The sequence below is a fragment of the Mustela lutreola genome, chromosome 2 (genome assembly GCF_030435805.1).
Source record: "Mustela lutreola isolate mMusLut2 chromosome 2, mMusLut2.pri, whole genome shotgun sequence".
NCBI classification, from domain to species: domain Eukaryota; kingdom Metazoa; phylum Chordata; class Mammalia; order Carnivora; family Mustelidae; genus Mustela; species Mustela lutreola.
In genome coordinates, this window is record NC_081291.1 from 109,363,594 (window position 1) to 109,380,724 (window position 17,131).

A 17,131-nucleotide genomic window follows, 5' to 3' on the forward strand; every position below is an offset into this window, starting at 1 on the left:
CGTAGCTAGCTTATTCATTATAAAGACATTTTCAATTCTATGATGTTAAATTTCCTTCATGACTAATTTACTCCATTGTTCCGATATTTTAGTTTCGTGGATGTTACAAATACATAATGCCAAGTACCTAATAACCTTACTTCATTACATATAAATATAACTAAGCCAGTGGACCAAGAGTCAAGCTACAGTTAATGCTTAAGACATCACCTAAAGCACATAATAATATATAGGTAAAAAATATATATCTCTGTCGTATGTCCCTATGTATATGGCTAATGTCCCTATGTATATGGCTAGACTGTGTGTCTGAATATATACATACACATACACACACACATAACTTTTTTAAAATCTGAAGTGTTCTTTTGCTGAAGAGCAAGCTCACTGCATATAAATTTTTCACTTACCCTTGGCAGATGATCTTGTGTATTGTAACTGGCATCATAATCAGATAGAACATCAAGAACTTCAGAATACATGTCAATCAAAGATTTCTAGAAAATTTCAAAAATTAATATGAATAAATTAAAGAAAATCAGATGTATCAAGAGAAAAAAAGTTGATAAATCCAAAATGTTTTTCTATAATGATTTTTTTTCTAATTACATAATATACTTTCATAGTAAAACAGTATATAATAAAATTCCATTTTATCTCACTTAATTTAGAGATATGCTGATTTAATATAGTACATTAACTGAGGATTTTCTAACCTTCCAATTAAATGTTAAAAGAGGGAAGTTACTGTTTAATATTGAAGAACAAATATTAAATGCCCAACAAAGGAAGATCATTAACACCACAAAGGCCAAAAAAGGAGTCAGGTGACCAACTACAAGGAAATCATCCCCTATCAAGTTTGGTATGTGTATGGTGGCGAGGGGAGAGAAACTGAAGAAAGGATAAAAGAAGAGAAGAAATCACTAAGAAGACTATTAAATCAGTCAGAATGAGTAAGTGTACTGTGACAGTTGTACAGACTCAAGTGTGAGAGCATCAAGGGCAGACATCCTGCATTGTTTCTTTCTCGAGAACCAGGACAGAACATGGTACCTGGCAAATACTTCAATAAAGTATTTGAACAACTAATGAACAAATAAACAAGTGAGGAAAAAAAGGACTACCATGCCAAGCATTTAATAATTAAAGATAAGTTTCAATGCAAGGTAGGAACAAAATGATGGCCAACATTTCCTTTCAGCTCTTAACACCTAGAAGTAATTAAATGGAAAGCAACTGCTATCCTTTCCACCAAAAAATAAACAAAAAATTCTTGAAATTTTCATTACCATTTCATTTTATGAGAAAAAATACCATTTCTGAGGTGAACTCTCAAAATATATTACATTTGGATATGACTTTACTCAATCACCACATGTAAATTGTGAATAAAGCCATGCTATTTATTTGTTTTATGAAGTCATGATTTACAGTTAGAACTATTAATACATGTAGGTTAAAGAGGAACTACTTATCTTTGGACCCTGGTTTCAGAATACATGTGCCATGACTTATTGTAGGTTTGCTATATACAAATTCTGTTTACTTATATAAGATATACATTAAAAATGTTACTAATTCAACTAATTCAGCACATACAGCTTGGTTTAGTGGGCAATAATGAGCTTTAACTTACTGATAATGGTAATTACCAATGTGCTGATGATAAAAATACCAGCATACACTTTTTACAAAAATGCTGTAAAATGCCTACAAAACCTTCCAGAAGAAAACAGTAATTTTCATAAAACTGAAGAAAATGGACTAATCATTCACTGGAAATTTAAGATATGATGCCAAGTCATATCTAAATGTCCCTCAACTCACAATTCTTATTTTATAACTGTAGAACTTAAATCAGCCTCAAGATAAATGGGGTATTTCTGAAAAATAAATGGATTCACAAGAAATGACTGTTAAAAGGATGAAGATTTTATGGGCCTATATGAAACAAATATCTGTAGACTATAATTTATGAAGTGTCTTAATATAGGAAAAGACTTCCCTATCTCCAAAGGGTATCAGGTTAGAAAGAAAAGAATAGAACACATTATGGCTTTAAAAACTGGTATCGATGAATGTACAATGTGAAATGCAAAGTTCTGGAATTAGCAAAATTAAGGTAAACTGAAAATACCTTAAGTTTTCTGTGATGGATGCCTTTGTCATCTTTCTGCAATACTAATTTTCTTAATTCTTTGTTCTCTTTTTCTAACCGTTCCAAGATCCTCTGGTACTTTAACTGTAACAAAATAACACCATAATTACATAAGAAAAGGATGAGTTAACAATTTAATTAGTCTAAATTAAAATCTTGCAAAATCCTGAAGTCGTATCTTCTGAATATTTAAAATGAATTATTTCATTTAAGAAGCTTCTCTGAAAATGCTGAGAATAAAATAAATTATGAAAATTCTCATGCAAACAATGGAATTCGTTTTTCTATTATAATTTGGCATCTTCTTTGGAAAATTCTTTGCTATTTACATTGAAGAAACTGAATTATTTAAAAATAGTAAAATGTAAGAATTTAAAGAAGTAAGTTCTTAAGTATAATCTACTGAAACAGTATTTCCTATTACATCAAAAATTTAAGTCTTTACCATAGGGACATTTGACAAAAATTCAAATTCTTCCCATTCCCCACATTATTTTATGTTGTATATTAAAATGAAATAACAACAGCTAATAGTACCTGAGCATGTATTATGTGACAGGCCCAATACTGAATGTTTTATTAGCATTAGCTTCCTAAACTCTTTACATGAGGCAAAGGTTCCCTAGATTAGGGATCTGAGGTTAGGGACCCTTGGTAGCTTATCACAGGGTTTTGATTATATAGGTCAGAGTCAAGAACTCAAACTCTCCAAATTTTGGTTATGTTTCCAAGGCCGGAGATTTCACATTAATTCTTAAAATACTGATATAAAAAGAGATTTTTTAAAAAGACTGATACATGTAGACAGCTTGCTTTGTCAAGGTAGATGCTTAGCTACACACTTCTCTTCTCAAATAAATGCAATCCTTTTCTACTTGATCTTCTTAGTTTGTATACTATCATCTCTTCTCTAAACATGAGCAATGTTCAGACACTATTAAGAATTACTTCTTCCGAAAACCAGCAGAATGTTTATGTCCAACTTATATCATGTCTTTCAAAATGGAAAAATCATCCTCTGGAAAATTTTTAGGTTGTTGTAATCTTTTAAGAATAAAGTAACAGGCAATCAGGGGTCTATCCTCAGACAATGTCCAACTATAGTCAAATTAAAAAAAAGCATATTCTGCAGTAGAACTCAGTAATATGAGACAGGTAGAACAAGAAGCTAGATTCTACTATAAACTTTTTTTTTTTTTTAAAGATTTTATTTATTTATTTGTCAGAGAGAGAGAGAGTGAGAGCGAGCACAGGCAGACAGAGTGGAAGGCAGAGGCAGAGGGAGAAGCAGGCTCCTGTGGAGCAAGGAGCCCGATGTGGGACTCGATCCCAGGACGCTGGGATCATGACCTGAGCCGAAGGCAGCTGCTTAACCAACTGAGCCACCCAGGTGTCCCTACTATAAACATTTTTAAGTAACACCTGCTCACTTATATGCTGTATATATAAAATATACAACAAAACTCTGACATAAATAGATCTCTGCTGTGTAATATGGTAGCCACCAGCCACTGGAGCTGTTGAGCACTCTGAAACATAGTTCAGTCGGAAATGAGATGCACTGTTAAATGTAAAATACACACCAGACTTTTACAATTCAGTAAATAAATGAATAAATAAAATACCTCATTACTATGTTTCTACTCATTACATGTTAAATGATCCTAATTTGGAATTCACTGTGTTAAATAAAATGTATTATTAAAATCAGTTCTACCTATTCCTTTTTACCTTTTTGGAATGCAAAAACTTTAAATCACACACGTGGCTTGCATTGTATTTCTACTGCACATCACTGGTATAGATAGCTAACCCTAGGGTTTATTATGTCAAGAATTTTTCATAGTCTTTGTGTCAATGCCCATGGCTGACACTACAAATTACACAAGTCAAAGAGTTGATATCAACAGATAAACAAGGGTAGTAGGATTTACACTGGTTCATTTCTTTGTAAATATGGAATCAATTATGCAGATCTACATTTTCTGGGGATGGAATAATTCTTTGGTACAGGTGCCAATCTTCAGCCATTCTGTAGAGATGTGTTAGTGAGCTGTCCTCCAAAGATCAAGACCAACAGTGCTCAAACTTAAGGATGCATCAGAATAATTTGAGGGCTTTTAAAAAGAGAGATTGCTAGGTTTTACTTCTAGAGTTTCTGATTCAGGAGGTTTAGGAAGGGGTCAATAATTTGCACGTCTAACAAGATCCTGAAAGGATACTGATGCAACTGCTCGAGAGACCACACTTTGAGACCAATGATTCCTAACCTCTGGCTGAAGTGAAGATTGGAATTGCTTGGCTGAAAAGCCTTTAAAAATATATATGGAGACGGCCAGAGCACAAGTGATTCTATGGTATAGTCAGGCATGAGGATCAATGCATAGATATCAATGAAATCAAGAATATTAAGAGAACCTGTGAAAAACTATACTGTTTAATTTCATCTAGGTTGTCCCTTGTATTTCTTCCCTAAAAAAGAGACTCTCCTTAAAAAAAGTGTTAATTTAAAAGACAAAAACTTAATTATTATTGCACATTGTTGTTATCCATGTAAATTAACATAACTAGATTATAGATTTCAATTGTATTTATATCATATAATAATCATAAAAACATATTAATTAATGATGGAGTGGATGATATGGCAATTCTGCACTAGAATTTACCTACTCATCAGATTGCACAGAACAACATGTCTTTAAAATAATCAAGGTTTTATAACCAACTACAGGAGAAGAGCTTTTCAAATCAGTGCCAGAAATACATTTAGAAAAGCCATTATCTGATTCATTTTGGGGTTAGAGAAGTAAAGGAAAAAGATACTGAGGGAGGATTAGAACTATGGTAGACTTAAATCAGCCTACTAAATGACTTGAATTATCAGCCTATCTATGTAAAAATGCAAGCATAGGTCTATGTAAGAACAAGTCACTTTCCCCCACTTTTTTTTCCACAGCAGGTTTTCATTAAAATTAAAAGTACAAGGTTCACTCAGATATGTTTTTACACATATGAGTAAAGCACACTTACCAAGTTTCTTTTTTATTCTTTATTTCTTAACTTACTTTTGCATTTTTTTACATCTATTTATAATAAGATTGTATCATCAAATCACTCCAAATTTTGCTCTTAAAAAAATTCCATTATCAAACTTAAGTATAAGATAAAGTCCCTTGTTTTTTCTTTTTTTAAGATTTTCTTTATTTGATAGAGAGAGAGAAAGAGAGAGAGCCAAGCAGAGTGGCAGGCAGAGGAAGAAGCAGGCAGCCTGCTGTGGGGCTTGATCCCAGAGTCCTGGGGTCATGACCTGAGATGAAGGCAGATGCTTAACCACTGAGAGACCCAGGTGCCCCTCAAGTCCCTGGTTCTTTCTATTCATCAGAATTACCTGAGTATGCAGAAGTTCTTCTTGAAGCTGGTCAATTTTCTCTTTGTCTGTCACCTAGATATTTAAAATAAATTAACTTTATTTCAGTAGAAATAGATTTACATAAAATGTACAGTAAGTTAAATTTTTTGAGAAGTATTTTTAAAAATTATTGACTTTATATGCATATTTAATCAAAGCACATTTTAAGTTACATGATTTAATAAAGTAAAAAAATCTGTATTCAACACTAAAATTGCTTATCAAAAATTTTTAACTATATTAATAGCCTTAAAAAGCAATCCTATTCCAGACACTATTCTAGTCATTTCTGATGAAAGGCTCGTTAAAAAAATAAGAGATCAGTATATACAGTTACTATAGTTTTCATAGGTTGTTTTATATTCTGCCCTAGGCATTTGGATGCTTGGAGAAAAAGAGCACTGACACCTCCAGAAATGTGTTTTGGGAACTTAGATGCATGTTATCATTTATAGTTACTGAAAAAATTCACTAGTCACAGTGTATATGTTAAGCATCTATTACCCATTTCTGTTCTGTAAGTAGAGAAGTATTTAATAAATCAAAGAACAACTTGTATTTTCAGAGCTTTAAGTAGAGCCAGATGCTTGTTTTTAAATTCAATTCCAGTGCAAGATCTGCTAACCCACAACAGAGTGAATGCATTAGTAGTAATAAAATTGAGTGAGGCAACTAAAATTGATTTAAACATAAAACAAAAGTAGGATAAAATCTATCGCTATTGTAGAAACTACTTCCAATTGTTACTAATGCTAACAGTTCTAAAATAAAATATCCAAAACAAAAAGAACTTTATTGCATTAACAGGCTCTAGTCACAGTATAATTCAAAATATAAAACAACTGATCAATTTTATTAAAATGATGTCATTTATGACAAATCCATATAACTGCTCTTTGATTCCTTGGTGAGGTGCAGAAGTTGTCATACTCAGTCTTTCAAAATAATTATCTAATTCCTGATAATCAAAATTCATAAACATGACTTTATTTCATAGGACACAAAACTCAAGGTGAAATTCATGTAAGTCCTTGTTCACCGTCATTCAATAGTTATTTAAGCAATCAAGGCATTATGGTAGCAACTACATATGAGAAAATTTTAAGTGATTTACTTATTGAGATAGATATTAATAACTCTTATCCACACAATAAAAATGTATTTTGAGGTTTTAATTCCTCTTTCCAAATAGTTTCTCAAAACATTCCCCAAACTTCTTTTAAATAAAAATGGCAACGCTTGCTATGAACATACTGTTTTTTCCTTAAAAGCCTATGCCTAAAAATCTCTGCAAATATGATTCAGTAATTAGAAGAAAAGATAATATAAAACAAACTCTGTATTACTGTTTTCTCATTCTTGTATAGCAAGCAGACTTATGGAGAAAAGCTTTTTCATTTGACTGTGTTTGTGTAAAATGGACAAGAATTATTAATAGTCTCCTAAAATGTGAGGAAACAAACAAGCTGGGAAGGCACCAACAACTGGAAGAACAAAATCTTGAAGACCGATGGAGAAATAAATAATTTCATATTGTTTTCATATGGCATGCCATCATACTATAATAATGCAATCATAAAAACTGTGCTATGTCGATTAAATTCCCAATTCATTTTAAAAGGTAACTGTTTCATTAAAAACTCATCTGACTGCAGCTAATTAGTATGAACTATATAAGCAGTGTTAGTATAAACTGTTTTAGTTTTGAATGTGAGTATTAATGGCTTCATGCAATATACCCTAAATTATAACAGAAAAATCCACTAGTACTCTACATCTGGGACAATAATTAAGTAACTAATATAATTACACCAAAACAGTTTGAATGCTTACTGTAAACCAAGGTCTACAGAAGGTTAACTTGGTAATTTGATAACATAAAAAGGGTAAGTTAAAATGATACAAGGTTATTAGACTATTAATTACAATCTTTATGCTAACATTAGTATTTAGTAGCAGTGACTTCAGATTTTTATAAATTTGTATTTTTAGGAGTCTTTAGGTTTATCATTTGCCTTTTGGCACAAGTGTTAGGCATAACTCATGCACAGACTTATCACTATGCTTCCTATCTGCTCAGTTTAATGGAATATCAAAATTAACATTATATTAAGACAGGTGTTATGGTGGGAGTCAAGAATAAGACCTAATATTTTCTGGCAAATAAGATGAAAACATTTAGGTTTCTGAAGTGAATATTAAAGAAATGAGAAGATACTTTTCCGTATTTTCTTAAGGGAACAGCACATCTGACTTTTCACCTGTCACCTATTCTGGGTATATTTAATGTTGTATATTTAATGTTCTGGGTATATTTAATATTTAATGTTGACGCACGTCGCTGGTACAGTTCTGCCACTTATGACAAGAGTTAAGTTCTTGTCCCGTTGCTCAATATATTCAGTTTGCATTATGAAATTAATTTAAAACTCACCCTGACAGAAATGGGTATCAATGGTCTTGAAACCAGAGCTTTTCTACAATTCCAGGGCTGTGAAACTGATGGAGAAAGAGCGGAATCCTCCGCAGAAACAAGCTAAAGCTGAAAAAGAAAAACCTTTACTAGCTCCTCACAAAACCAAGCCTGAGTTTCATATTTTAAGTGTTTCTTCCTACTAAGCCATTGTGGCCATTCTCAAATACCAAAATACATAGGTAAAGGACTCGTAAACATTTCCACATATGTTATGTATTCATAGGAGGCAGAACTACCAAAGGCAGTTTGAATCTACTGTCTCTGCATGAGCTATAGGGACAGTTTATTAGCTGCTACTAATAAGATATAAAGAAGTTAAGGCCTACCTACATTTTCAAGAAGATAAGGCAGGAAGAATGATTAAAATGCAACAAAAAGCTGTGGTTTTGCACCTCAAGAAAACCTCAAATGTTTAGAGGAATGACACAAATCTCATGAACTGGGGTTCAGATCATGAGGACAGTGAAGGGCTGAAACATCACCTGTGTCCCTACCATAGGGAGAAACAGGGGAAGGTGAAGTAAGGAAATGATCTTTCAGGACAGATAGGGAATGATGTCATTACAGAAGAGCGTGAATTGTTCTTGAAGTTCCATTTCCTTTTGCATGGTGTAACTCCGGAGTGGGCCAGACTGTTTGGTACTTACTGAGTATGCCTCAATAAGCCACACACACGGAGGTGCAATCCTGCCAGCTATTGTTTTACAAATGGGGATAATGCAAAATAAAGGGTTACATGGACAATCTGATGACATCAGAAATAGAAATGAGATTTCTAAACCTGAAAGCAGCCTAGTAAAGTAGACCTCAAATGAACACTAACCTTGAGCAATGTAGAAAATTAACATTATTCACTACTAAGATCCCTTTAATCATCTGATTCAAAAGTGTATCAATAATCTTAAGCCATATCTTAGAATCTAAGGATGGCAGATCTGTGGGGTTCATTTCAAATTATTTTACCATTATGAGAAAACAAGAAATTCTAAGTAGAGCTCTTCATATTTCTAACATACCAGAACATAGTAACTCCTTCCTTTCATTGTGTAACAAACCCAAGGAACAGATGGCTCGGCTTAAGCATCCAATTTGTGAGACTATTTATGGCACTTCAAAGACATACAGAGCAGAGAATGCTAAAGCACCACTTAAAATAAGTCCTTTTTGGTTTAAGGCATCTACTTTAACTTAATCAAATAGGAAAATAACTTATTTTCAATTTCTACCTATGTTGTTCATTCACTGAAAGTTAAATATACAAGAGTTGATTCCACAGCCATGGAATTGAGAAAAGTCAGGAAATGACACTGAAAAGATAAATGAAACTGTGAGGAGTACTTTCAAGTATTACCCATCACCAAATGAGGTAATAAGGTTAGTAAGCAAAACTTCATTAAATCATTACAATATTGGTTGTAATTAAATCATTACAATATTGGTTGACTTCAAACCAGAACCTATAGGAAGCTAATTAAATGGCTGAATCTCTTTTCCTGAGTAAAACTTACATACCACTTTTAAAACTTTCCTGATCTAATAAATGTAACCTAATTAAGCTGATGTCAAGATCTCAGAAGTAACTCTGAAGTCATTACATTCCTTTCATTTTGACTCAAGTCTTTTCAGAACATTAACCTTGGGATCTACACCATGGGATCATTTAACAGCCAAAAGCATTTTTTTAAGGACTTCTTAATTACACCTATAACCAAACATTTGTACAGATTTATGCCAACTTTTATTAGAATCTCTTCTTTAGGACCTGAATCATATCAAATTTCCAATGTTCAATCCTTCAGTAGTCCAAGGTGAAAATTTATTTGTGCTAACTTCACTGATGACTGTGGAAATAATCAATGAGTTTATCAGGGTGTATTTGAATAATTTTGCCCAAAATTTATAGCAGAATATTTTCTTCTACAAGAAGTAGCCATGTTTTCTGCTAACCCATTTTACTAAAACAAGTAAATTTCATTCTTTAGATAATTTAAATAGTGGCCATCCACAGTAATCCTTTACATTTTAGGAATGAAAACTTGGGTGAACCACAGACAAGCTGGCTACAAACTGGGGTGCCTCCATACAGTAACTGGACCAAGTGAACCACAATTCATAATTCTTCTCTAAATACAAATCCATGGACCCTCACAGAGAATCTCAGTTTCAGAAAACAAATTCCTATGTTTAATATTTTGGGTTTATTAATCCACTCCAGGAAAGTTACATATTTGTATTAGGTGTCTTTTATATTTTTACTTTGTTAAAAATAATTTCCCATCACTGGAGTCCACAAACGGATTAAGGTGACGGGATCCTGGCAGCAATAGCCGGTTAGTGTGAACACATCAGTAGCCCCCTTAAATCATCCATCACCTTGCGCTTCTGTTGGACATAGCTCGTGCTATATTGGCCAGCGGCTCTGCGTGCTTCCTCTTCATGCTCTTGAATTTGCTGTTGTAAGAGAATGAGCTCACCAAGCAGACCCTGCCATGAGTTTACAATGAGGAGAAGAGGAAAATTGGGGAGGAGAACAATGTTAAACCAAAGGGCACAAGCAAGGAACAGGTGTAAGTTAGGGAAGAATGGATAGCTTCTAACAAAAATGGAAATGCATTTCTGTACCTCTCGAGCCGCTATATAATAGGGCTCTATATTGCATTTCCATTTTCCCCCCTCACTAAAACTAGATCTGTCAGAAATATAAAACAGCAGAGTTTAAAAAGTGAAAAGCAATGTGACTGTTAGCTGAATAAAATGAGCAAGACATATAATATTAAGATACAGTAAAACCTAGACTAACTGGAATGCTCAAGGAAAGTGGCTTGTCGTTAACAACTTATTACTTCAACGCTTATTTTTTTTTTATTTTTATTTTTTTCAACGCTTATTTTTGAATTGCCAATATGAACTAGTGTATGCTCCTCACTTGAATCAAAAGGGGAAAAAATCATTTAATTCTCAACCATAATTTTCACAAGACTGGAGTATATATGGTAGCTTATTTAATTAGTAAATTATTATTAAGTATTTTTTCCTTGCTATCTAATGACTTCAGTTTAAGATTACAGCCCCTCAAAACTATTAATTTGAGTTTCTAAGCATCAAGTTAATCACAGTTTTACATTAATTCATATATTCTATATACCTTCTCACACAAGCTTATATGACTACAATTTAGGATCTCTTTCCAAGTTAAAGAATGATGTTTGAGGCACTGTTTTAACTTTATACTACATAAAGTAAGTAGTTCGACTGAATTTTCATTTTTTATGAGCTGCTCTGACATTCAGTAAAAGCAGCTTCTAAGAACATAGGTAAAAATCTATCAATTACTAAAGCAAAAGTACTATAAAAAAACAAAACTCAGATTTGGAGATAATACAGTTATTCTGAAAATTCAAAATGAAACAAAACCCAGTTACCCATATACAACACAAACAGCATTCCTATGTTTAAAATTCATTCCATTTAATAATCGTGAAATGTTAACTGGTACAATTTTTATCACAATGTATTTACATGTGGATTGGTACTCAATACATGTTATTTTCTGTACAGTATTTTTATCAGATAAAAGACCTCAAGAGATGTGGGAGAAAAAACAACTAAGAATTGACAATGTCACAAGCCTAATATTTTTTCAATTAGACACTCAAAAAAGGGTAAAATTTCAGTGAATGAGGTCACTAATTTGTACAAGAACAGTGTTCTAGGAGAACAATGGGCTCAATTTTTACCACATTATAAAAATAAGAGTTAGGAAAACTAAACTCATTAAAATAATCTAAATTGGCAGTTTCAAATAGCTTCAGAGTTTTTTTAAAATAATTGTCCAAATATTATATTTTATATAATACAACTAGAAAGTTTCCTAAAATGCTGGTTAACATTACATTCAAAATTTTAACTAGCAGACTCATCCAGAGGCTTAAACTTTATATAACCCAAAGACTTCTACTATAAATAAAATTTTCCCAGAAAAGAAAAAAATACAAACAGTAAGGCATTTTAAATTAAGGGAAAGTATTAGCATATAATTTGGGAGATTTTTGTCTGATTCTTAGACTGAATACATTAGGCTGTGCCAACAGTAATGAAACTGGTTGATTTACTATACATCAAAGGATGAAACTAGTTGAAATTTCTGTGTGACAAACGAGAGAACATCAAAATGGCAGGTGACATAACTGAACTGTCAACATCTGTTTCCAAATTCAACAATACAAAATGTATTTACAAAAACCTGTGGCTGTCTTTAGAGATAACTCTTCTAAATGAACACTTCTATGGTCATGGATAGATCTATAAAGAAAAGACAATGCCAACCAACTACTCTCACTGTCCTCCTCATTCCCCTCATCACCTGTCATTTTTTCATTTTTTTGTATGACTGTTTCTCATGAAGCAGAAAAAAGAGTAATCCAACTTATTTTTATTAATTTAGTCATCTACTATAATCACTTCTCATCATCCAAATGTTTAGATGTCTCAAAATAATATCCTTTTACAGGTTTCTTGTGTTGGCTTATACAATAGTGTACCTGTGGTTTGATTAACATACCACCAATACTCTAACTTATACAATGTCAAAGCAGTAAGCAAATATTCCACATTTCTTAACTGTCTAGTAGTCTACCAGGCACACGATTCCTTTTTACCTATAGCTTAAATACCCTCCCAAATCCATATATATCTCTATATAAATTATACGGTAAATACTTAATATCTATTATATTATAAGCAAACACCCTCTTTCTAGTGACACCTCACTTTCCTTCCAAGTTTGTTACTGAAGCACTGTTATGTGAAGGTAGCTGAAATTAACTGTTACCTCCTAAAAAGACTAGGAAGAAAAGAATTAGACACGGAAAAAACTACTTACACTATGTTACGTGACTAAAGGAAGTTACTGTTATTCACTTTGGGGCATCAAATCTCACCCTAACTACAGCTTCTGAGCTAAGGCCATGTGGAATAAGGAAGGGAAAGAAATGTGGCTACAAATGAACAAAATATATTTTGTTCAATAAATATTTTCCCAACCTCGGACATTTTCCATCAAGAAATAGCACGTAATTATGTTAAAATCGTACACAATACATGTAAAAATAATGTAAATAACAATAGTTATTTACAGATGATAGTTATTTACAGATGATATGCTCTCTAAACATCTCTTAGTTATTGTCAATTTGATACTGCAACTCTCACAGTCTCATATTTCTATAGAATTGTCAGATTTTTAAATTATTAGATCAAGAAAATCAGCGATAACTCTAGAAACCAAAACATCAGCCAAAAATGCTGTGAAAACCTTAAAGTCTTTCCTTTCGATAGGAAAGATTTTAAATAATCTTAAATTTAGAAGTCATTCATATATGAATACATTTAAAATACTGTATTTATAACAGCATTTTAAAAATTCATAGCAGAACTAGGCCCTTAAACTGTTTGCATACCCACCACCTAGAATAAGACCTGACACTTGAGATGTGTTACAGCTGACACCTAAGGAAAAGCCTGGCACATGTTTGCTCCTTCAGTGAATTGAATTATGACCACTTTTACCTAATAATAATGATGCACACGAAGTTTCTAGTATAAAAATCCAAAATGGCTTTTCAAAAAAATGTATATTCTGTCAGTAAGCTATACATCAACCCCATAATCTATTTTCCCATTTTTCATAATCCCCAGAACAGACTCCACAGAAATTAAGAAAAGGGGAGAAAAGTCATCAAATAATATTAATAGGTGATAAACTCATACAGTGATTAAAAATGTAAGGTAATCATCACCATCATCACCATCATCATCACCCTAATAGGCAGTATTTGTTTAGTTTTATTATGTGCAGATCTTGTGCTAAAGGGCTATACATAAAACAACCCTATCAAGCAGGGGGTCTGCACTTTACAGGAGAGGAGACCAGCAACTCAGAGTTTGATCTTGTCCAACCAAGATCACATAGCTCAGAAAGCAAGCAGGACGGGATCTGAACGCAGGCAGTGTGACTACAAAATCTGTGCCTGATACTGTCTTATTGCAATGATGGTCTATTTACAAAGTAGCCTTGATTCCATCCGATTTAATCCACATTTAAAAGAAGAAAATGGTAATACTACAATACACCAGAAGGCATTCTGAATCACTAAGAAGGTGGACTGGCTGAGTAGTCCACAAAGACCTTTGGGCCTACAAACCTAAAATATTCACTATCTAAACCTTTATGGAAAAGTGCTAACCTCTGCTTTATTAGTTTTAAAAGTAACTTGGGTCTAGAAAAGAACTTTATGAAAGTGAAGACTTCTTTTCCCTTTCATTCAAAAAATACTGGTATGCATTAAACTACTTTTCAAAATTTGAATAATTCTATTTGATTAGCTAAAAACAACTATTTTTCCCCCTCCCAGTAATACATAGTACTGTTCAAGGTATTTATGGTCAATGGAAAAATGTCTATTAATGGATATCAGAAGGAAATATGTCTTTCCATTTGGATTATTTAACCTGCTTCTATTCAGACATATCATTTCCTATTTTACTAGTTAGACAATTTCTACAACTGATCATTTTTAAGAGATGAATAAATCAGTCTGTTATGGATAGTTATTATATTGTATTATATTATATTATATTATATTACAATTCCTACAAATCTCCTTTGTTCTAAATTGTTACCAAAAAATAGTATTAAATACAAAATATGTACTTAACGTTTCTTAAAAGATGTAAAAGGACAGTGTGCTTATGAAAGAATAAAATAGGATTGCCTGTTTTGCCATTCCATTTCTCTTCATGTAGATCTTCCCTGCTTTTCTTCCTCTGATCCCTCTGCTTCCTAACTACTGTACTCTGGTGCGCAAGTGGGTTGGCTTCCTAGCTAAGATTCTAACCTACTCTAGTTGTTGCCAGTTAGCTGCTCAGGAAACTTAAGTTTACTGATCTGTGATTGCTTGATAATGCTGGTGGTGGGAATTTCATTTTGCCACAGTGAGTGCATTATTTGCTGCCCGAGGAATGCCAGAAACATAAATCCCACTTAAGCAGTGCTGTTTCATTATAGTTACCAAGCATTGGTACTACTTTTGTATTCCTATGCTCCCCAGTAGCTGCCAAATACCAAAGGCCAAGGAAAATTCACATGTGATCAGAGCGAACACATATTATATAAAATTTTGTGGCCTACTTGTTGGCATTAAATGAAATTTATATACTTCAATTAGCATCTCTGTTACGGTGTTAAATCAATCACTCAATTTTGCTAAAAGCTCAGTATTATCCTAGGTGTTCTGAGGACAGAGATTTTATGATAGAATGCAAGCAGAAGTAAATAATGTTTTAGCTGGCAACTGTTTTCAGTGTTAAGAATATAGTTAACTATAACTATACTCCAAACTATACTAAAATAATTATGCAAGGTTTCATGAAAAGGACAACAGAGCAAGGCTTTAAGGATGAGAAAAAATTTGGCAGAAAAGGGAAGAGAGATTTCAGCTGGAAGGTACAACAGAAGTAAAGCCACAAAAATAAGAATTAGAGCAACATGTGAAAAGGAAGAACATTAATTACTACCTAATAATTATACTTAAAACAGTATCCCCATTCTTCATGATTTAGACTTTTAAAAGGTCCTTCAAATATTTCCTGTAAATTATAAATGTGTCTGTAACCTTCAGAATGACCATACTGCTTCTTCTGTGAGATGTTTCTGACCAAACAAAAACATGATAAAACAAAAGCACAGAAAATAACTGTCATTTAGCAAGCTAGTTTTCACTAGTCACAGACAGTCTTACTGAATCCAAAAAAAGGAGATTCACTAAGTGATCTTGTCACCTATCTATGTTGTGACTGATATATAGAAATCTGCAGATTTGCAAATTATTCACTAAAAAAGGCTCATCACTTCAATTCTCAATTTTCCTTCAGGTGGTTCTGAAGGTCTCCAGGTCTCAAGGATATTATTCAGTTGACATCAAGGGCTCTAATATTTCTCTTCAGTGGATACAAATTCTAAAATTTCTGACTAACACCATTTATTGAAAAGTGGTTTTAGTATTTTTCCATTTTTTAAATTTGGTAATACGTATCACAACTTCTGGTCAAATGATGTAAGTAACTACTGTCCATAAACGGAATGGATATAAATCCATGCAAAGTCAAAGAAACTTGATATTTAGTTAGCCTGTGCAGCATCATGCAGAAATACATGCTTTTCACTTTTGTAGACTTTTGGTAGACCTCAATTACAACTTTCCAGAGTACTTAAAAAGTCTAGTGACCCCAGACCGGGTGCCACAGGTAATCAGTTCATTGTGCTATTCATTCCGTCTAACTCAAGTCCAACAATCTGAATCTGTATTCTCTCAACTCCGTCATTTTCACTTCAATTGATTTTGAAAGGTCCTACCTATTCCTGTTCTTTCTAAATTTATTTATTTATTTTAGGGGGAGGGGGAGAGAGAAAAAGAGTGTATGTGCATGAGTAGGGGGAGAGGCAGAGGGGAAGCAGACTCCCTGCTGAGTGGGGACCCCCCCCATATAGGGCCTCATCTCAGGATGGGGAGATCACAACCCCAGCTGAAACTCAGTGGCACATTCCATGGACTGAGCCACCCAGGTGCCCCTGTGTTCTATTAGAAAGGACAAATCTCTTTTCTAGTTCTAGCTGTAGAAATGTTTCACTACTTTAAAAAATAATTGATTCACATTTACTTTTACATTTGTAGTTTATTTTTTTTTTTAAAGATTTTATTTATTTATTTTTCAGAGAGAGACTGAGCGAGAGCGAGCATAGGCAGAGTGGAAGGCAGAGTCAGAGGGAGAAGCAGGCTCCCTGTGGAGGGCAAGGAGCCAGATGTGGGACTCGATCCCAGGACGCTGGGATCATGACCTGAGCCGAAGGCAGCTGCTCAACCAACTGAGCCACCCAGGTGTCCCTACATTTGTAGTTTAAATTTTACATTTGTCGTCTAAGTCTGGCCAGAAATTTTGGTACAACACAGACAACCATTAAGCTAAGACATGACTGCTTCAAACTCTGAATACCAATTTCAATCTGGGGCTCTCATAGGTAAGC

At 33.3% G+C, this 17,131-nt stretch overlaps 1 protein-coding gene across 4 annotated transcripts in view; it reads right to left on the reverse strand.

Moving 5' to 3' along the window:
• Positions 1 to 17,131, reverse strand: part of OPA1 (OPA1 mitochondrial dynamin like GTPase) — an 89,841-nt gene that overhangs the window by 60,095 nt on the left and 12,615 nt on the right. For 2 of the 4 annotated variants that reach the window (XM_059163117.1, XM_059163115.1), the window contains 4 exons: positions 10,423 to 10,533; positions 5,553 to 5,606; positions 2,141 to 2,245; positions 411 to 497 (listed from right to left, as the gene is read on the reverse strand). In XM_059163117.1, coding sequence (XP_059019100.1) covers positions 411 to 497; positions 2,141 to 2,245; positions 5,553 to 5,606; positions 10,423 to 10,533 — 357 coding nt within the window. The remainder of the gene's footprint in view (positions 1 to 410; positions 498 to 2,140; positions 2,246 to 5,552; positions 5,607 to 10,422; positions 10,534 to 17,131) is intronic. The other 2 variants (XM_059163119.1, XM_059163118.1) reach the window with 1 other exon arrangement.